This window comes from Plectropomus leopardus, chromosome 20 (assembly GCF_008729295.1).
Source record: "Plectropomus leopardus isolate mb chromosome 20, YSFRI_Pleo_2.0, whole genome shotgun sequence".
Taxonomy (NCBI): domain Eukaryota; kingdom Metazoa; phylum Chordata; class Actinopteri; order Perciformes; family Serranidae; genus Plectropomus; species Plectropomus leopardus.
The window spans coordinates 15,040,357-15,063,752 of record NC_056482.1 but is presented as its reverse complement, the minus strand read 5'-3'; the positions used below and the strand labels follow the sequence as shown (position 1 = coordinate 15,063,752).

The 23,396-nt window shown below is 39.8% G+C and overlaps 1 protein-coding gene across 1 annotated transcript; it reads right to left on the bottom strand.

Annotated features, from left to right (window-relative positions):
• Positions 1 to 1,020: 1,020 nt before the first annotated feature.
• Positions 1,021 to 19,350, bottom strand: cabp1b (calcium binding protein 1b). The gene is made up of 7 exons (XM_042509616.1): positions 18,666 to 19,350; positions 5,822 to 5,852; positions 4,998 to 5,141; positions 4,224 to 4,333; positions 3,626 to 3,700; positions 3,415 to 3,487; positions 1,021 to 1,204 (listed from the first exon to the last, which is right to left on the bottom strand). The coding sequence occupies exons 1-7, from the start codon at positions 19,323 to 19,325 to the stop codon at positions 1,179 to 1,181; spliced, it is 1,119 nt and encodes a 372-aa protein (XP_042365550.1). The 5' UTR covers positions 19,326 to 19,350; the 3' UTR covers positions 1,021 to 1,178.
• Positions 19,351 to 23,396: the final 4,046 nt, after the last annotated feature.

Sequence of the window (23,396 nt, the reverse complement as noted above, 5' to 3'; positions counted from 1 at the left end):
TTTTGTAAACTCTCTTTGGCTTTTTTTTCCCATAGAGGAGCTGCTTCCTTACAAATACAGAAAACGACGAGGATGAATAAACTGGTATTAGAGCTTATTCTAGGGGCAGTTTATGGATGATTGATTGTTCAATTCATCTTGAGGTATTGAAGTTAAACATGTAAATGTTGCACCGAAGTAAAATCACCTCAGAACTCACAAAACCCCAATAAACATTTATCGAAGCTCTTTGATAAAAAATTAAAGCATTAAAAGAATCTCTCTTTCATGTGTACGCTCCGTTGATCACCTATCACTTTGATGACTTGTGTGTATTCATGCAAAGTAATATTCAGAGATAATAAAACATACATGTAATTAAAAAAAAAAAGGCTTATTGCAGTATTCAAGATTTGCAACTCACTGTAAGGAAAATTCCTTCAATGTTGTTTGCAGTTGAAGGAGTCTTATGCACGCTGTAGATAACATATATATCACAGTAAGACAGGCATAATGTTATTTTAAGTCAGCAGATCAGTGCTACATTACACATAATTACAAAACAAATACCGGTTTGCCTTATCCACGGTTTAACAAGAGCCTTAAGGGACGTTATAAACTTACATTAGAGGGTGGAGGGAAACAGTACAGTACACAAACACACAGCTTTGACAGGATCACATTGAATAATTTTATATTGCCATATTATAATTGTGCTTAAGCTGTCCTCAGCTTTAGAGGAATATACTGTTTGGGTGTTTGCTGTCGTTGAGATTGTGTCTTCTTCAATGCTACAGTTATTAACATAGTGTTTGAGCAAACTAACTCAAACTTAATCAACAGCCTCATCAGCATTAGAAATGTTATTGACTTGTTATTGTGAATTCTACTGTTAAGGAAAATATGCTTTTTCAAAAAATATACTTTGTAAAAGTCAGAAATGCAGCTGTTGGTTTTGTTTACGCTCTAAGAAACAGCAGCAGCATATAATCAACAGTGTTGCTCCCGGCTGTCGTCGGCAGCCTTTGTGCTTCAGCGTGGCAGTTTCAGGGCAGGGTTGATATGTTTTTGTTTTCTTGTTCATTGACAGTTCAGAAGTTCAAAATCCATCTGTACTCTGTGCCGGTCTCTCTCGTCTTCCTCCCATAGCAACAGAGCATCCATGCCATTTCTTAACATGTCGACTCTCTGTCAGGAGCTCATCGAGACATCATCCGCACAAACTCTGGTAATTAAGAAAAGGATAGATTGTTTTGCAGTTAAAAACTATATTTAGTGAAATATACAATGCTGCATAAGTGAGCACAACTGTTTCTTTGAATGAATGGAATGGCTCGAATGGATATTTCGTCGTGTGATTTGCAGGTTTGTACCTCTGCTTTTGAGGTTTTGGTGGGTTGTAAAGATGCAAGATGGAGCACCTACTGAACCTGCTGTTCTTGCTGAGCAGCGGCAATATCTCAGACATGTAGTAGCCTGTTTGTCTGTCATGTGTTCTGCTCCTAGTTTTTCAATGTCAAATACCCACAAATTACTAGGCTGATAGTGAAATGCAGGCCTCAGAGTGGAAACGCAATGTAACACATGGAGTGTGAAGTGTTGTGTAGTGGTTCCTGGACAGGTTTAGGCAACAAAACTTCTTGGTCAGGATATAGAAAAAAAATATTTTGGGTAAAAATAAGTATGTTTATTACGTGATGTAACATAAATGAATCATGTGAGTGATGTCAGTGCATGACATTACATTAAAACAACACTGACTGGTTTCAAACTAAACACAAACTGTGGTCTTCTGGCTGAAAGTCCTGTTTTGTTTGGCTGCCCCATATGGACTCTCTCGCTCAGTTCCTCTCAGAGTCAAGCCAGGTGCGTCTTTTAAATGTGCTTAAAGCTGTCTTTTGTGTCAATATTGTATGCAAAGGGGCATGACAAAGCAGTGACATATGATGCCCTGGGAATGAGAGCGAATGGACAAAATAATGTGTAATGTAAAAAAAGCGGTCACTCATAGTGACAAAACTAAAGGGAATCATCACTCGACTCCACAGTTACTCTCCACTACTGAGCATTTTAGTATCTTTTAACTCATTGTTTTGGTTTTACAGCTTGTAACTTTTAACTGTTTTGGTTCTCTCTTACTGTTTTTATAGTATCATTTTTATTTCAGTAAAAAATCTCCCACTATACTCTACCTAGCACCAAACAGACACGGTTAGCAACGAGCTGTTGTACATAGTGTAGCATTTAGCAGCTAAAGAGTCAGATATTTCCCTATAAGGAGTTAGATGGAGAGCAAAAACTGAGTTGTGTAAAATGAGTCAGGTGCACATAAACAAAACCAAAATCAAAATCACAAATCTGCATGACAGAATGCTATTAAGTATGTTTTAATGCAAGAAAATTAAACATTTGTATCTTTTTTTCCTCACTGTATTGCTTAGTAAAATTAAATCCAATTATAGATCCAAACAGAATTCCTGTGTTATGCATTAATTTATGCACACTTTTTAACAGTGGACAAGACTTGGTCCTTTTCTGCCACACATCACATCTCAAAAATCACAATAATTATGATCACGATGATCTGCATGAGTTCTAGGAATCCAAGGGTACACTTTCTTTTTTGGTCTTGTGAGATCAAATGTTGCTTGGACATCATTGGTGATGGATTGAATGTAAAATGCAGGAAAAAGTGAAATTATGTTGAAGTATTAAGCTACTGAAAACAGCAGCCCTTTCTGATATTTTCATCGCTGACAGCCTGTTTGCATCTTTTTCTCTGTGGGTTATCTATGAGGTGCCATAATCCTGTGGGGAGATTATCTGATAGACAGACCTACAGCCTTCATCTCCTCCTCACTGAAATATCAGCACACATGTTGGGATTTTACTCTAAGAGAAGGCAATGACCAACTTGCAACCTAACAACACATGGCAAAAAATCAGTAAGAAATTTGTCAGAAACTTTGCAAGAAAATGGTCAGAAAATAGGTAAAAAAAGAAGAGAAGAAGAGAAGACATACAAAAATGCAATCCAAGGAAGGGCTAAAATGTATTTTAACATAAGTCTGAAATAAAAATTGTAGTGATTTTAAATATTAAATATATTTTACTACAAATTTTAAGGTCATTTTCTTGTCTCATAGGACATTTCTTGTTGGTCATTGCCTTTTTCCCATGTTTTTTTTTTTTCCAATAAATCAAACTAAATTGCTCAGATTTTAAGGGGTTACATTGCTTGTGACAGGTGTCTGAGGACAGCCCAAGAAAACTGATGTCGATCCAGGTTTCAAAGGTTTAGAGAGACAAAATGATGGCAATAGAAAGACACCAGTAGACACAGGTGTAGTGTGCGCATGTTTGACTGCCAGCCTCTGCACACAGTGAAATGCTGTATGAATTGCATAGTGTTGAACACTGCATGAGATTCTTTACCTTCAAAGTCTACATGCCCGTCTCCGTTAAGGTCGATGTCTCGTAGGATGTCCTCCAGGTCTCTGTGTCCAACCTGAAAAAGTCAGGATGTGGGGAAGGTGTGAATGTCCTCAGCACAGTCTCAGACAAGATGCAAGACAAGTAAACAGATTAGATTCAGACAGACACCATGATTGACGTAGAGCTACAGAGAGGGGGACAGACTCTGTACCTGCTGTCCTAAAAGTTTTTTCATTGCTTCTCTAAGTTCCGCTGTGCTGATCTGGCCGTCACCGTTTGTGTCAAACTGAGGAAAAGACGCAAATAAACAAAAGACAATGAGAACAGAATCATAAAATTCTATAAGAAAATCTCTTTTTTTCCCGTTTTCTTCCATATATCCCTCTCAGCATCACTAAATTACCAAAACACTGGCTGACTCAATATTTTTGCCTCTTTTATCTGACCTAAAGTCTCTTGGTTTGTTTTTCCAATGGTGTGTGTGCCATTTCTGTAATTTCCTATATTCTCTCTTTAAGGTGTCGGTGTCACTCGAAGATAACCTTTACACCAGTTGTTCCCAACTGATGGGTCGTGGTACAAAAGTAGGTCATGGATCCATTCTGAATGGATCACAAGTGACTTATGAACATCTCAAGTTTGTAAAAAAAACTTTATTTTGAAGTATAGACCTTACCAATATGTTTCATTTCACTGTGTTGTAAACTGATGACTAAGGAGTAATCTGGACTGATGGCTGGACCAGTTGGGAACCACTGCTCTACGCAATGCTGTCAACTCGCCGGGTTTGCAATTTTGTCTCTCCTCACCTCCTTGAATGCATCTCTCAGCTCTTTCACCCCAATCATGTCTGCAGTTTCGGCCAGAAGTTTGGGCCCCATGAGTTCAACAAAGTCCTCAAAGTCAACATGTCCTCCCACTGTTGGACAGATTGAAAAGAGGAACCTGGGTTAAACTTCAGGGACAAAAATGACAAGACTTACTACTTTATTTCTTCTATTTAAAGGTCCAGTGTGTAGGATTTAGGGAGATATTTTGGCATAAATGGTATTTATTATTCATAATTGTATTTTCATTAGTTTATAAATATAAGAATGATTGGGTTTTAGAGTGAGTCATTTACAGCTACATACGGAGCAATTCCTCCTCCACAGGTCCAACATGTTTTTAACAGTAGCCCAGAATGGACATACCAAAGACTGGCTCTTGATACAGCAATTTGTGTATTCAGGTTTTTGCGTCGATCTCTGTAGTTAACAGCCTATGTCCATTTACCCAAACAGCATCAGAAAAACAAAATACTCTATTCAGTGTTTTTACCAGTTTATATCATTAGGTTGTTTTGGAGAGGAGGAGCCCACTGCAGATACTTTAGCTACTGGTAAAAACCTCCTGAACAATGGACACTTAAGGAATCTTAAATTCTCATGACTAGATACCACTAAATCCTACACACTGCTCCTTTAAAGTGGCTGAATAATACTGAACTCAAACATTCTGCAGTGATGATAAATAAGCATTTGAAATAGGAAAAATCATGCATAGGCATGCCCGCATATACACACACAGACAGTTTTACTTACAATTCATGTTGATCTGCTGGCTCAGTTCTATCAGCTCCATCTCTGTTGGCATATAGCCCATAGTTCTCATGCAGTTCCCCAAGTCTTTACAGCCAATGAACCCATCTTTGTCTTTGTCGAACTCCTTGAATGCCTCACGCAGCTCTGAAAACGAAAGAGACAGGGTTCAAAATGTCAGAAACATATTTGAAAATTTGTGAAAATTTTGCTGCACTGTAAAATCTGACAAGTTGATTTACAAAAAAAATCTAGAAAACCAATCACCTTAAAAAATGTAAGTAAATATGTGTATTAATCTTAATTTGTTTACTTTATTGCTAATGGTTAAGCTATTTTAATAAATATAGTTATATTTAACTGGTTTTGTAAAGTTGTTTCAACTTAAAAATGACAAGTTTAATTAATTAAATAAATCTTTCCAAGCTTTAGCAACTTCAGTAAACTGTTTACTGTGCTATGTATCAATATTCTGCCCATTGCATACCAGTCAATAATATGTGTATATTCTTAAACATATTGAGAAAACAGAACTCAAAGATCTCCTAACTACATAATTGGCAAAATCCTCTTTGTCATGTTCAAGTTAAGGCAGACTAACTTGGTTTACTGAAGTTCCAAACACAACGCAGAACAAAGCCATTTTACTTCTTAAGTAAATACAACAAAATTTCAAGTAAACCTAACAATTAAAGAATAAGAATAACCAAGATTTTATAGTATTATTTCATTTCATTTTCAAGGCAAGTGGTTTCTAAGATTACTTTCAGTAAGATCAACTTGTCAGATTTTACAGTGAGTCTTTATTTCTCTGAAATGTGACATACCATCCATTTCTTCGGGCCTCAGCTCTCGGTCCTGTGAAGGATCACAGCGCAAAGTTAGGATCCAAACAGTGCTATTTTTAAAAACTATGCCAAAACGCAGCACAATATGATGCTGTTAAAAAAATAAGAAACTGCAGGTATATGTGCCGCAGAGTGCCAAGAGTCTGCAGGTTTCCTTCCAGACAGACAGGAAGAGATTATTGCCTGCTGAAGAAATCATGCAGACTCTTGGCACTCTGTGACACCCTGATGAAAAATAATGAATTAGGTGTTGGGATGAACATAAAATAGACAAGATAAAGATGAGGATGCAGAAAAAAATAAGAAAGATGCAAAATCATAACAGTTCCTTTATTTTTTGGACTATTGGATTAAAATGACTCAATCTGAACCCCTGCATCCATTATGAACAGCCATGGAAGAGCCTGTCATCAGAGCAGTCAGTAAAACAGCGGCCGTTTACACCGAGGATTTCAGCAGCACTGTTTTCTTTAATAATAAGACCCTGACTCATGTTGTCACTGCTGCAAACACACGAAGATAGATAAAAGTCATGTAGGGAGCATTTCTGCCATCACAACAACCCGGCTTTAATAATCCTCCGACCTGCTTAAAATGTCCACCAGTGTTTATGAGTAATGCAGCCTCATGCATAAACAACCAGACACACGCACACCCTTTCATTCAGCATTTTAGTTATTAAGAGGACTTGAAGACTAAAAAAGATCTCATATTCTAAAAATACCATCTTCTCGTTTCCATCACGCTCATTTCCATGCTGTAAGTGCTGACGTTCCAATGAGAGGTGATCAATACACACATTCATCACATGTTTTGTTATTTGGCATACACTGTGTTGCTAAACTCTCGGCATGCATGCACATGTTATTGTCTGGACTTACGTACAGCCTGCCGGCTCTCAGCGAAGCCCTTGCGTAGAAAGATGCACGCAGGCCCCAGTACATTGTGCATGTTGGCTCCGTTCTGGGCCAGGGCCACTAGCGGCTCAAGATAGGCCCCCCCAGAGCCCCCCTCCTCACAGGACTGCACTGCTTTGTAGTTCTTCTTTTGGTCCTGGACCATGGGGCATGGGGGCAGAGGCAAAGACAGGGGTAGAGACCGTGACTCAGATTGTCGCAGCATGGAGTCAACAAGGAGTCAACACGGAGGTGGGATGGAGGGTGTGACAGACATATGTCTGTCAGTCATAGAGAGGTGTGGAGTCAGGGCAGTCATGATGGAGGAGAGCACCTCAGTCAGAGGGAAAAGGTTGTAATTTGTCATGACAAGAGCAACCGATGCCATTCATGAATCTGTCCTGCAGGTCACAACTCTGCACAACAAAACACTACCAAGCCTCTGTATCATGTATTAATGTCAAAAGTGGAGTCTAATGCGCAGAAAAAAAAGATGCGCCCAAGCCTGGCATAAGTGCTCTTTAAAGTCTGGATAAAGCAGAAATAAAAATGCGTTCTAAGTTTGTCCCATCTCAGAAAAGTTTGTTTTAAACCCCCAATCCTAATTTTAAGGATTTAAAAAATCATTAGGACTGTCAGACAATTAATTTTAGAAATCACAGTTAATCACAGAATTTCCATAGTTTATTGTGATTAATCACATTTTTTAAATCATGTTTTCAATTCCTTTATTTTGCATTTAAAACCTGTTTTGAAGTCCATATTGACAAGTTGAAGCAATTCTTTCTTGATCAGAAATCCTATGACTGCAAAAACGTGCATGGGAGTAGCACAAAGCCGACGTATCTTTAAAGGGGAGACTCGTGGATACACATACAACCCATTTTCATTCAGATATCTTGAAGTCAGAGGTCGAGGGACCCCTGTGAGAATGGCCATGCCATTTTCCATCCTCGAAATTTAGCCTAACTTTGGAGCATCATTTAGCCCCCTTCCTGACAAGCTAGCATGACATGTTGGGTACCTGGATTCCTTAAGTCTTCTACTTTCAGATGATATCAGTATCATCACTGTAGTTTTAAAACTCAGCCCAGTACAGCCTCTTAAAGACAGGAACATCGGCTGTCGGCTGTATATGAACTTCAGTCACATCGCGATTAATGCATTTACGCTGACAGCCATAAAAATTATGTTTTAAAATGTTAAAAAAACATAAGCAGTATTCTCTGAGGAGCTGAAACGAAGACATACTCTCAATCAGCAGCTAATAGCAGCTAACATTAGCATAGCATACACACCGAAAGCACTGAGCAGTGGTCTATCCGCAATTTAGTGCTATGTAGTTCCCAGTCTTTTCACGTTTTCAACAAACATTTCCTGACATAATGATAGAAATCTCTGATTTTACTTTACCCAGACTTTAATCTTTTTTTTTTCTTTTTTACAGTCTTCAATTCTCTTTCCTTAAGGGATAATAACAGTAGGCTATATTAAAAAAAAAGTTCTCCTAGTTTTGCACTACTGACCATCCTCTCTTAAAAGTATGATAACATTTACTCACCAAAGTCATTGTAGAGATAGGGGGAAAACAACAACATCCCAACAATAACACTTTTTAAAGAAAGCCCAAGATTAGCTGTACTTATTCGGAAGAGAACATTGAGGTAAAGAGTAAAATATTAACCAAACTGTATGTTGTAACTTAATTTGCAGACCAATCCATCTGTTGTAGCAATGTTGCCGTGGTCCAAAATCTTAACACTGATATTGGGTACAACATTATAATAACTGATAGCAACAATGGCCAAGCTACAATAATAGGACGCAAGTTGAAAAATGCAGAAAAATCATCTAAGACAAAACTTGTCGAAAGTAAGAAACAGCAGAGTCCACGAGTACACATCTGACAGCATCATGACTCCAAGTAATAACACAGTCTAAATGTGTTAGTAGTAATAGTGGTAGTACAGCATCTGCTGGGTAGGAGTTTAAAGGGTTGATGACACAGTGAATCATGCTGGGATAATAAGACTTTTTTGTGCATATTACAAAATAACTATGTTGTCCAGAAGACGAGGCTAAAGTTTAGCCAGCCATTCCATTATAATCACCCATTAGCCAACCATCCAAGGGGCAAAACAGCAGTCATCCCAATTACAGACAGCTACAGGTTAATTAAAAATGGGCAATCGCTGCCTGCTACTGAACAAAAATAACTTTGTCTAAATAAATTCAAATGCGGTCCAACCATTGCTGAGTAATATTTAAATTAGAGGAGCTAGCAGCCTAATCTGATGCTAAAAACGAGCCTATCAGAAAAAGGACTCTGATTTCTACTGCACATTTTTATCATGCAAAAGCAGTTACATCTCCTCTCACTCATAAAACACAATAATGTCGGTCAAGTCCTCAATTACCGCCATGTAATATCCAACTCAGTGGAGGAAGATCCAGATAAAAGCGAGTGGATTCACTGTCACAGCGAATTACCAAGGGACTGTTTTTGCTGCTGCTTTTAATCTCTCAGACACGAACGACTCCTCGTCTCCAGCTGCTTTTTACAGTAAGACATCTACATGCATATGCCATGAATAATATATACGCATACATAAACTACAAGCAAATATACAGGGTATTATATTCTCTACAAATGACCTTCACACTCCATCTGTTACCATGCTCGTCCTAATGCTAGTTCATGCATTCCTACAGTCTCCACTGCAGGAACGGATGCCCACTGGGTAATCTGACCAAGTGATGCATGGAGCAGGGCTGTCTGTGGGTATATCGTGCCAGAAAAGTACTATGAAGCCACGCTCTCACAGTTATATAACTAAACAGAAAGAAAAAAAGAAAAGTCAAGCAAGAAGTTCTCCAGCACTCTAACCCATTTTGCACAGATGGCATCAACAGTTGCATGTCATATTGTGCTTCCTCAAGGATGTGCAGCTGCTGATATGAAGGAAAAATCTATTTGTGGGGTCGTCTGCCTGCTACACTGAGAGTCTATTCAAGCTGACACGAAGAGGACAGCAGATGTAAGAGATGTATTGTACAAGCAAAGGTTATCTTCTTGAGCTTTTACAAAAACGCTCCTGAGTGTTCTTCATCCGTTGCGCACTTATGTTGTCATCTAAAAAGCCTCTACACCAGAGCTAAAAGAATCAGATACAGCTCAGAGAGCACACCTGTTCGCAACATTTCCACTGACTGGTCCCGCAGGTGCAGGTTCAACAGGGTAGAAATCCTCTGCTGGCTGGTAAGGTGGCATCACTGTGTTTGACTGACTCTAATGTTCGGTGACATGATCCAAATTCAACGACTTCACCTCAGCCAACAGGTTGAGCACAAGCAGCACCAACCAGCTCCTCTGACCTCTTGTCTAAAAGGCGAAAATGGGTTTCTAGGGAATGCAGCATGCACTATTGAGCACCGATGGAACTTGTAAACAGAAAGATGCAAATGTCACATTAGATTACAGTAGCGCCGTGCTAAGCTCAATTCATAAAGTACATGCAGAATTAGTTTTAAAGGAAGTCAGCGAAGTCTGAATCAATGCTATAAGCTCCTGAAACTACACAAGCTTTATTCTCCCAACATAAAACACAGGGAAACAGTTCAAGATAGCCTGTTAGTGAATAGCCAGTCAGACAGTACAGGGTCCAGTCACTAGCCTTTGGTCAGGTCGGGGTCACACCATGAGACAAACATGCAGGGGGATTCAAGGAGACCACAGCAGAGCGGACCTTACCTTCTTGGTGAAAATTTTAAGCGACTTTACAGAGTTGCCCATTGCAAAGAAAAATCCTCCTTGCTTTATGTTTTCTCTCTAACTGTGTGTGTATTAGTGTGGCTGTATGTGAGTGTATGCATGTGTGTTTGCATATGTTTCTGGGCATGCATGGGAATAGGAGTGATTAGAAAGGGAAAGAGGGTTCAGTGGGTCACTGGCTAACGTAAGAGGACATTTGGGAAAAAAGGCAGGGAGAGGAGCAAAAATATCATGAGGAGGTAGAGGAGGGAGAGGACAAAGGAGTGTACGGACAGGGAGGACCTAGAGGCAAGGACGCTGGGAGGTATGAGGGGAGGGACACTGAGACAAAGGAGGAAATATGTAAACAAGGACGAAGGACAGATCAGAACAACACAAAGATAAGCGAGGGAGAGGGAGCATGCATGTGATCAGAGCGAGATGCAAGTGCTAGGAGTAGAAAAAGCAAGATTGCTTATTCATTCCATCCTCTCTCCTACAGTGTCTTTCCTCCCTCCCTCCCCTCCTCTCTCTCTCTCTCTCTCTCTCTCTCTCTCTCTGTCCGTCTGTCTGTCTCTTGCTCTTTTCCCCCTGCTCTCTCCCCTACTCTCGCTCACTCCACAGTTTTAAACCATCTATGCGAATGTGACAGAAGAAGCTCGTTCGGACAAGCATATTACCTTCCCCTGAGCAAGACGCTGGAGACACTAATCCAAACATGCACACAGACACACACGCACACACACACAAACACACACTCGATTAAACACACATGGATGTGGGGCTATAGAGCTAAAAATATAACACACGCTCTCTCTTCACCCCCTACTCTCCCACATTTCTCCCCACTCTTCCCTCACCATCCAACCATCGCTCTCTCTCTCTCTCTCTCTCTCTCACACACACACACACTCACACACACACACACACACACACACACAGGAGCATCACAATGTCATGTTAGCTTGAAGGGCACAGATTCAGATCAAAGCCAAAATATGCACACACAAAAAATGACACAATGATTGTGAGCCACCACAGATGCAAACCAACATGTGCAAATGCAAACACACAGTCAGGCAAACAAATGATCCCTGTATCAGCCTTGCTCTCTCTCTCCCTCTCTCTCTCTCTCTCTTACACACACACACACACACACACACACACACACACACACACAAGTAATCTTGCCGTAAGTGTATTTAGCTGGTAATATCTTCTGAATTCAGTCCATTTTCTTACAATTTTTACATTGTAGTATTTTGACTTTCACTTCAAGGGTCAGTTCACCCCAAAATCAAAAATACACACCTTTCCTTTTACCTGTAATGCCATTTATCAATCTTAATTATTTCTGTGCAAGTTGTCAAGTGTTGGAGATATTGGCAGTAGAGATGTCTGCCTTCTCTAAAATATATTAGTGGATTTAGATGGCACTCAGCTTGTGGTGCCCAAAAAGGGGGAAAAACTCAACAGCAATGTCTCTTTCCATCATGATCCAGGTACTCAAACTAGACCCATCGTCTGTATCACCACGCAGAATGAAGCGTGCATCTACTCATTATTGAGTGGCTAGAGCTTGTGACCATGCATGATGTAAACATTAATGGCGTCTACTTTGTTCTGAACTGTAATGTCAGCTTGCTCAGTTGTGCTAAGTCAGCTAGCAGTAGATACACGCTAGTTCCATCCACTGAGTTTCATTATAGGCTGTTTTCATGCACTGTTTACATTTCTTTATTTTCTACATAATTAATGCACCAAAATCTAGACATGTCTCACACAACACTGAGCTGTTAATTCATGCAGACACCAAACCACATATTTTAGAAGACAGCCATCAAGTGACATATGGGTTAATGGGAGTAAAGAAAGAAGCGGTCCTGAGCAGTCCTGTTTGGAGGCAGGTTGGGGTGGGAAGGGGGGAGAGTGGAGTCATAAAATACAGGACACCCCAGAAGACTGGTGTTCAGAACCATGTGAAATTTTAATGAACTCTGAGTCATTTTGAAGCATGTTGTCACAGTATTTCTTTTACTAAACCTAACAACACTAACTTTACTTGCCTGAACCTCACCTCTGTAACTTAACGTTAACTGTGTAACTTTATATTGAGGACCTAACGTCATTTGTGGGGTGCTTATTTATGGGACGTCATACAAACAATTGTAGGAGGATATATTGCTCTAAAATTCAACCAAAACAATCCAGATTGGCAAACAGCACTATTCAGTGGCCATCAAGGTCAAAACACTACAACACTTCAGAAAACACTTCAGCATTTCAGAAAACACTTCAGCATTTCAGAAAACACTTCAGCATTTGGTGAGACTCAAACCAGAACAGGTAGGTACCACCGGAAGTACTTCATCTTCTGGTGGTTTCCGACTGTTTTGAGTCTCACCATTTTGTGAAATTTGAATAGTGTTTTGGGAAATGTTTTGTTTTGTGAAAAGTTATTTGTTTTCTGAAATGCTGTTTTGTTTTAGGAAATGCTGTTTTGTTTTGGGAAATGCTGTATCATTTTGTGAAATGTTGTGGTGTTTCGGGAAATGTTGAAGTGTTTTTGGAAATGTTGCAGTTCTTTTCCGAAATGGTGAATTGTTTTCTGAAATGTTGCAGTGTTTTAGGAAATGTTGAAGTGTTTTTGGCAATGTTATTGTGTTTTCTGAAATGTAGTGTTTTGACCCTTAGGGCCACTGTAACAAGTGTATTTTTGATTAGGGGTGAACTGTCCTTTTAAACTCCATGCTTTGCATAATATCTTCTATTCTCAGTGTGTGTGCGCTGGAGGCCAAAAATTGCTACATCACGCTTATGTAAGTTGCATATTGAACTGGCTTCCAAACAAATTGTGATGACACCAATTCATGCTGGTACTCGTCTTAAGTTTAACAAAGAGAAACTTTGTCCCTCAAGGAGATGCATTTCAAAACAGCCTTTTAGTGTAACACTCTGCACACACATCATTCTGCAAAGTGAAGGTCAAACATCCAAGAGGACTAACAATAAGCACAACTGATGCTGATCTGAGTGCTTTGCCCACCACTGTCCGAATCCACAAACCACAGCACACAGTATGAAATCCTCATTGCAGGTTTTTACCATCAGCATTCACTCCTGAGGTAACTTCAGCAACCGTTGCAACCCTGATAAACATCCTTATTTCCCTCTGCTGTTCGACCTTGCCTATTCTCTGCTATTTCAATAAACACATTCACGCCGAAGTCGCTTCAGATCTCGCTCCCATTCAATATCTCTGCGGCTCCTCTGTGTTGTTTTGCGGATGATTCACCCAGCCTCTCACCGGAGGCTCATTGTGAACTTCAGAACACATCAGACGTCAGACACAGGAGCCGTCAGCTCTCATAATGTCAGACCATACATAGTGTGCACGGGCATGAGATCCATTTCTCCCATCTCTCTCTCTGTTCGGCTGTATCCTTCTCCCTCAATCCTTCTCACTCACACACAATTTACTTTACATAACTACATATACACGTCATACCGACAACTTTACACCAACATCTGGAGAAAATTCATCTGAATATCTACAGTTTTCCAAGAATCATATACAGATTTACAATGATTTTTGCAAAATATCCACAATGCAAAGACATCTATATGCATGTACTAGACATGAAGCCCATTCCAAGAGTAAATATGACTAACTTATTTTGCTTTTTCATTGAGGTCAAATATAATCCTGTTTCATCCACAGCCATCAAGTGAGTTCAATGAGCTGAAAGATGTAGGACAGGGAGGAAAGGGTTGATGTTATATCAAGCACTCATGCGTTTATCATCAACCTTAAGATCATTCTTTTGCTATTATAAGGCAAAATTCTGATTTATTTGCAAAGTGGAATTAAATGTAGTCACGTCAATGGTTTCTCAAAAGCTACTGAGTTTAAATCACAGTATTTTCTGATGCAACGATAAAGGGATAAAGAGGGTGACCATGAGATTTTTCTGTGCGTGTCTGTTTGTCATCATCAAAGGACATCTAGGGCGGTGGAAAAACATACAATGCACACTTGCGTCATCTTGTGCTTGGGCTGAGACGTCACAGTTTTATCCTGCGGTTAATTAATCCATTCAAATCAGGAAGGCTAAATTCGCTGAGCAGATTATTCTGGTTTTTTGGTTTCATTCTGGTGTTATTTCTCATGTTCAGTTAGTCAGGTTTAATGTTTAGTGCGTCAGCAGGACACAAAATATTGACATATTTTATTTTAGTCAATTAAATCTCTGTTGTTTCTCCTCTGACTCATTTATCCCGTCCTGTGTCCCTCACCGGATTTCTCCTCTCAGCCTCAGGTCTGCAGGAATATTTAGCATCACACGCATGTGCTTAAAATTGCAGCACGTGCAGTTGTGCACACAGCCTTTTTACATTTCACCGCCTAATCCTCATCTCAAAAAAGGGATTTAACCAAAGAGTGAATTTTCTACCTCCTTCTCTGCCAGCACAGATATAAAAATATCCCTCTGCATCTAAAAATAGCCTGTTATACTCTAGACGTACTGGAGGCATATGCTGTGGTGAATGCGATCATCTCTTGCATTTCCACACAGCTCTTTTTCCTTATTCTACTCATTTTTGCCTTTTGTTGTAATTCATTTCTTTTCACTCCCTCTCAGACATAGTCAAGGTCAGTGTGACCCCAGCAGAAAAAAGGGGGAGATTTCGTAAGAGTGAAGACGAAGAGGAAAGGCAGACAGGAAGTGTCAGAATGGGAGCAGGAAAACCAAGTGAGGATGTGAAGGGCTAATCTACGCTGTAAGACCTTTCCTCACATTGTCTCCGTCGCTGTCAGGTGGGAGCAGGGAAGTGAGAGTTGATGAGCCTTTTGTCTTATATAACAATCATCAGGTCTGCCAGCACTTTCAAATTTATCCTCTGTCCTCCTCCAACTCCTGATTTATCTGATTGTCTCGCTTCCTTCACTTTCTTCTCCTGCCCTTTCACTTCTCCTGTCTCACTGATGTGACACACAGTTAATCTCTCGCTCACACACTCTCTGAGTTCAGAGCCATTAGTGCAAGCAGTGCGCGCTCCCTCTGCTGGTTAATACGCAGACTCTTTTATCTAAATTTGAAAAGAAAACCATCTCTGCAATAATAAGTCTCTCAGGGGCAGATAACAGATGTCTTTAAATAAGAGGTCTGTGACGCATTAGATTCCCAGTGAGGGTTTTTTAGAGCAAGGTCACTAAAGGTGACAAAAGCTGAGGGATGTGGTGATTATTAGATAATCATAAAATAGAAACTGAAATTCTGCGAGGACAAAATGCTCTGTCCTTGATCAACTTGTCTGGCACAACCTGGATACTTTAAGTCCTTGAAACCTGGATTGACATCCAGTTCCTTGTACTGCATTAAGATGCCTTTCACAAGCTTACATTGTCTTGCTTTGTTTGTTTTTTTTTTTTTTTTTAAACTTTTCTCCTTTTGCCTATTTTAAGGTATTTTTTCTTGTGTCTTTTTTTTTGGCTAATTTTTGCACCTTGTTAAGTCGTTCTTTGCCTTCTCTTCTTATTTAAACATATACATTTTCACATTAAATATATATTTTACCAAACAAATCATTGTATCATGACATATCTGTATCCATCAGGCTGCAAAACACATTAACACATCTCACATTTGTCCTTAGTCTAACCCCCACACTAGCCTTTTTTTGCAATCATGATTCATCTTATGAATATGAAAGCGTGGATTATAAATTGGTAGCTCAGAGAAACATGACAGCACATGCCGGAAACTTGCTCTTTTATTCTCAAATTTGCCCTGTCAGGAAGCATGTTTGCCAAAAGAGCTGATTTTTTTTTTAACCAAGACAACAACAAAAAAACACTCTGCCCTCCTCCAGTCTCTCGTAATCAGGTCTTGATGGTCTATTTTTAGCTTCCTTCACTGGCAGAGTTCTGTTGGGATTGTATGCAGATCTTGATGTTACGTAAGAAAATGTGAAATGGAAGACTTTGCAGTGTGTAATATCTCACCCTGCATTCAGTGTTGTGCTGCCACAGCTATTCAAGAAGCATTAAAGGCATGTGCGGTCACTTGAATGAAATAGCTTGGGTAAGATACTGAGAAGGTGCAAAAAAAAATGCCTCTACCATCATTTTTTTTTCAGTCTCACACATACATCTTTCATCCTTTCACACTGATGTGCACCGGCGTCAGCTCAGAAATCGTCTTTGACTATTGACAGATGATGACTTCACAGTGACAACACAGAAAACAAACTTGTCCTCTTTAAAAAACGTGATGATTTAGTCACAATATAAACATTGATCATCGCTGAGTGGCTGAACTTTTTGATGTGATGTTTTTAATGTAAGCTGATATCTGAGTAATCCTGATATTTGTTCTAATTCCTCTCCACAAAACACATCCAGAGCTGCAACATTTGCCACAATAGCTATTCAAATATAAATCAACACCATAAAAATGCTCACTGTTGCCAAAAAAACTCTATGAATTTCATGTGAAATACATAAGAGATTATTTATATGACAAAACATCTGCTATTTCCACACACGTCAGCAGCTCCAGAGACTTTTTTATAGCACACCACTGCATGGATTTTGCCTCACTGGAACCCCTAAGACTGATTGAAGCTCTGGCCTGGATTGAGAGGAGTTATTTCTGGAACACATTAGTGTTCGGGGAGGTAATTGTCTCCTCTTGAGCTTTTTATCATCAACGCAGAGAAAAGGATTTCAATGAAACAAGAAAAGAAGGGAACAGACAGCTTGCTATGCTGTACAACTGCACAATGTGTTGAAGTCACAGGAGAAGAAGTGTAGCAAATGTATTAGTAGGTGAATGGGTGATGCAGGGAAGAAGAGATACACCCTTTATTTGCTGTTGATGCATAGAAAAACTCACCTCAGTGTGTATCAGCATACTTACCTATGTGTGCGTGTGTGCATGTGTGAGTGACAAGCTCTCATCATTGACAAGTTTTCCACACAGCGGGAAAGTTGATCCCCTTGCTGTTGCTCAGGTGACAGGCACAATGAAAGCGGCTGTATTCATATTGGGATGCATGACAGACTACAGCCCCCCCTATCATCAAACTGATGGATACCAGATACATAGAGGGGCCAGATTTGGACTGAATGTGTGCATCCATTTTTTATCTGCTCAATTTTATCTCCTCGGGTGACTGGAGGGCACCTGCATTTCACCCATGAACCTCCACCTGCTGTCGACCAATTGGCTCTGCAGCTGGGATACACTTAGTGTAAGCATTCACAGCTAAATGTGGCAATAAAGAAGCAGAATATCAAACTTTTGCTTTGTTTAAAATTTAGACATGATGTTATCTTATGTTATACTGAAATTAGAGTAAAGATTAGATAATGCACTGGGTTATTTTTGTCCTGTGGATTTACACCCTTATTGGTGGACTTTTTAAAATTCCAATTTCTTATTTCCAAATGCTTTTTTCACCACCTATGGCTCCAACTGCTCCCCCAGCTGTCCGCGGAGGTAGATCTCTTTTTAGGGTTGCAATGGTATGAGATTTTCATGGTACAATAATTGTCTCAGGAAATACTGTTGTTTTATAGTATTACATAATTATTATTATAATCAGTCAGAATGACCCATAAAGGAATGAAAACAGAAGGGTCAGTTTTGCTTGATCATATATTATATAACTACAATTTAGACTTAAAACCATTTTTTTCAATGGAAGTATGTGTTAAAAGTCTCCCTTTTCACAATAACTGAAGTAAAAGATTTTTTAGATGAGATTTTCCGTTGCATTTTTTCAAAACTGCAAATGCACAAATGTACAGGATATATGATAATCATCAACTTTCATATGGAATACCTTAAAACCAGTATTTCACTGCAACCCTATCTCTCTTCGAATTGTCTTTTCCAATATTCCTAAAAGTTTTGCCCTGTGTTATCAAAAAGCAAATTGAAATATTTTTACAGGAAATACTGAAAACTGCATTTGATTTCAAATTTAGTTATATTTATATTGCAATTTTCTTTCAATTCCCACCAAGTGGTCTGAATCTAGATTCTCACAAGACAAAACTCTGCTTTAGACAGCGCTGTTTAAATCGTCTTTTTGTTCCATTTCAACAAACAAACTTACATGTGAACAACTGTTTCAAAAGTTTAATGACCTCTCCATGCCCCCTTACCTGCCCAAACACTGACTTCACTATGGGATGCAGACTAGAGTCATATTCAGACGCGGTTGCGCTCAGTCTTTTGGATGTGCGGCTGGATGCGGGCTTGACAGGTGCGCTGGTCGCAAGTGGGTCGGAGCTGAGGCTGGAGGAGGACCCGGTGATGACTCTTTCTCTGGGCTCGAAGAAGAAAGCCGCATCGTCCGGTTGTTTTGGATAAGACGGGGTTGGAGAGGTCCTCCTGTCCTGCTGGGCGCCGCTCTGGTGATGCCCTGCAGGAGGCGGCTCGCCTCGAGAGGAGTCGTGGTGATGATGAGAGTGTTTGGACCTAGTGGACTTGCTGCGCTCTTTCTGATGCCGACTCGTCCTGTGTCTCACATCCTCCTGAGCGTAACCGTCATCCGGGACGCTCGCCTGCCGGTGAGAGTGGCTCTTCTGCACGCGGTGATCACCTCGAGAGTCTGCATGTCTTGGTTGACAGAGAGGTCTCCGCGCGCTCGTCTCGCAGTCCTCGGGCCAGTGTGCATCATCGCTGCCTCCGGTGGGATGATGGTGAGCGCGGTGGCTCCGGTGATCGCGTGGACCGCTACTCGGGTGCGCGGACCTGCGGTTGAGCCCCGAGGATCTGAGCAGAGAAGTAGTGGAGTCGCTTTTAGGGAGAGAGGAGCTCATCGTGTCGCTTGACAGGCAGAGTGAGAGCTGCTGGAGGCTGGAGGTCGAGTAAAGGAAAAGAAGGCAGTCCTCCGCCACGTGCAGGTGTTCAGCATCAGCCAGTTGGTCTCTCTAATAATCCACATCCAAGCGCTCGACCATCACTGCTCACTCCGCAGGGGTTAACTTGGAGCAGCAGCCACCTGATCGAGCATTTGCAGTGGGAGTGAAGTGCAGCCTGATCTGCCAGCCCGGCGCTCCGTCTGACGCTTCACGGGGGGCTCCGCTAACTTTGGATGACAGCACTGTGTTGCGCTGCCGCGTGTCTGTCACACGCAATCCACGCGCAAAGTTCATTAAGACTCACGTCACTGCTGATCGCAAAATGAGAGTCTTCTTTAACGTCCCATTTTCTTTTGCCACGGCCGAAGCCCCCTATGAGAGTTTCTGTTACTAAAGAAAAAACACCCTTTAACATTTCACAAGTACCAGTGGACAAATGATGTCAGACAGATTCACCAAAAAGTCAACAAGTGGCTGCGATGAGATTCATGCTAGTGGACAGAGGTCTTTTTTTAAGAAAGTAGGCTTGTGTCCCAGAGCCGTATTTCTGCAACCTCCAGGGGGGATCCGGGGGGGATTTCCTCCCAGAGAGGTTTCCAGAGACTAAATAGCTAAACTTATCATTTTAGAGCATTTTGAAACAAACATTTCTGTTATCAGAAATTTGAATACTCCTGATCTGAGTGAACGCAATTTCGAGAAAAACAGTTGTCTAAACCAGTATTTTAATTCAATATTCCAGTGGACCTTTATCAGGCAAATAAAGGTAATTAACATTACATTTAAATAATGATTTTTGCAAGTAAGACGGTATGCGGGAGTTTTTCTGTACGTTGTGTTCTGCTTGACGCTTTTATTATTATCGCAGAAAGAAGAAACGCTGACTTTTGCATGACATATTGCAATACAATCATCCCAATTTGTGCAATATTGCAGCTTGGTCAGTGCTATTCATGCCTACATACGACGCATTAGGCATCCTGTTGACATTGTGTGTTTTCAAAAAAAACCCCAAAAACATTTCTGTTTTCACAGGAAATGTCCTGCTCCTTAGGTGTGCACAATCTTTTTAAAAATGAACTTACAACACCAGTAACACATCTCGTTTACTTCCTTGTGCATGACTGTGGAATGTGGTTAGGTTTACAAAAAAAAAAAAACGCCCCAGGGTTTGGCTCAACCTTCATATGGGAAGCAAACAGCTGGCTCCCTGATGAAAGTCCGAGGTTTGTTTGACACGTCATGCTCGCCCTACAGGGACTTTCCAACTCCTTATATGAAGTTCTTACTGGCAGTGTTTCAAACTGACACCATCCAGTGGCGTATCATACTTCTGCGAGTACTGTTTGGAGGCATTATAAACAGATGCGTCCAGCTGCCTTTTTCAAAAAGGGGCTTTGGGTATTGGTGTCTGAAGCCAAAATTACTAACCAAGAGGTGGTATCTGACGAGTTGTAGATGAGAATGACTGCATATTATACTATGACATTTTTAGTGACTTACTTTTAGAAAATATTATACTTTTTAGGACCTTTTTAGGACATACTAACACCTTTTAATACACCTGAAAGTCATGAAATAGAGACAGCACAGTGTTTTTACCCACAGCAGCTGAGCGACAGCTTCTGCTGGGGTACTGAAACACTTGCACAAACCACTCACAGCATGGTTGCTTTTTTTCTTTTCTTTTTTCTTGATATTTTTTTAATCATGTATTGCTGGGAACATTTTGAACATATTTGAATTTCAGGTAATAGTATGTATTAAAATTACTGCCAAGCTGTGTCCTAATTTTAGTGTAACTATATGTTAAAGACTCATAGACTCACATCAAGGTCACAATAATAAAGAAAAACATTAAAAAGGATTACAAAAAAATGATGACAAAGTGAAGTCATTTTACAAACTTCAGCTGTTTTGAGCTATAAATAGTAACATAACCTTTTTAGAATTAACACAGAGGCGGCACTTATTCATTAGTCAGCACGGGGATAAACAAACAACTGCAATGTGATATACTAAACAGAACTATAGGCTATAAGACAAGAACATTGTAAAATAAAACAAGATTATTTTATCACGCCCTGCTAAATGTCGGGAAAAAATACTGTGTCCATGTTGGACATTAGCATTTTTTTTTGCAGTACATGAAATGTTTTGTTAGAAATAAAAAAAAGAAAATAAAAACTCACAATTTATCAGATCATCTATTCTCTTATATTCAAACAAATTCCCTTTTTTTCAACCACGGTTGTCTAATCTTCGTATACACAAATATCTCACTGTGATGGGTACATTTGATATATATTTATTATTATTATTACACTGTTTAAAATGCATAAATTAAAATAACTGACAAATAGCATTTCAATTAAATTGTATTTATATGAGTCCATATGACAATTAAGTTAATTAAATTGAACTGAATTGCATTTTTACTCCAAACCTATGGGGTCCAAACCTATGGAAAAAATGTTTCTTGTTTCGGTAAAATTAAATTACAAACATAATAAACTTAGCAAATAAAACCTCTGTTTATTTTCTTTTAAAAGCTTTCAATATTTTTGACAATACTTTATATATCTCTGAATATAATATATAATATAATAATATTGCATTTTTGATCATAACTCAAATTAAAATTCAATTTTCTTTTCAACTTTTGTGAGTCACAAATATTTTTATTTTGTGCACACAATGTTGTTGCATAATATGGGTATAATATTGGTGCCAATGTGTGAACATAGCGGAATATTTTACTGTTGGTTACTCAAAATAGAAACAGCAATATTCAAAAGGGGAAAAAAATGCACTGAAAATAAAAGCGTGACAATCCATCAGCTTCACCCCATCTGCACACCTACGGTCATAATTCTCACAGCAGATGTCCGGGGATGCAGGGCAAAAGTGTGTAATGATGTTAATACACGGAGCCAATTAGACACTGCAGCTCTCACGAACTGTGTTTCATAGTGCAAAGCTGAGAAATGAGCAGATTTTTGCCCTCCTCTCTCTGGGGAATTTTTGTTCTCTGACATCTGTGTCTCTGTCTCCTCTGCTCCAGGGAGACAAATATCTTCACTCCATCGCTCCCGTCCTCCCCCCTCTTCAGCATGCTTGCTTTAACTCCTCTTCTACCTTTTTATCCTCTGCATCTCATCCAGTGCAAGCAAGTGTCACCAATGCTCAACCATTGTTACTCTGCACCATCACAATCAGGTGCAGTTACACTCTGCATACTATCAACATCTCCTCATCTGTGATAAATTCTGATGTTTTGGTCTTGAATTAAGACGTGAATTTTGTTTATTATCATTTTATCTTTTTCTATCTGTATGACTTTCTCTTTATTTGTCCTTCCATCCCTCACTTGCTCTCTCCCCTTTTGCAGACACTGGGATGCAGCAGGGGACGCACAAGCCTCAGGGTGCAATATGGCCCATTTCATGTCCACAGAGATGGCAAGAGTAAAAAAAACAACGGTGCAGTAATCAACAAAATAAACACCTATTTTAAAAAGACCAAACACAGAGAAAAAAATTAATAAAAGAAATAACTAAAAAAGACAGCACTGCTCGTTGCTCAAAAAATCTGACCAAAAATCAAGTTACGTGTTGTTTTTTTTACTCTTTAGGGGGCCATGTCACATTCTTTTTTTGCACTTATCCCCCAATCCACCCCGACATCACCCGCTCCAACTCTTAGCAGGGTCAGATGGCCAAACAAACTTTCATGGCGAGTGCTGTGATGCACACAGCTGCTGCTTTGCACTCACACAACACAAGTGTTAGGAATATTCTGTTATATTTTCAAAGACTTTGATTAAATAAAACTAGAATCACCACCCAATGGTTGCATACATCCGTGAACCAGTAAAGTTTTCATACATGTCTGTCCAGACTCATATGTAGCCATGACAGTTGATAATGCTTCAATTAGGCAATGAAAGATGCTACAAAAAAGCTATATATTCTGAAACATGGAAACTTCACACACATCTTCAACCCGGCAGCACAGCAGATCTGAACA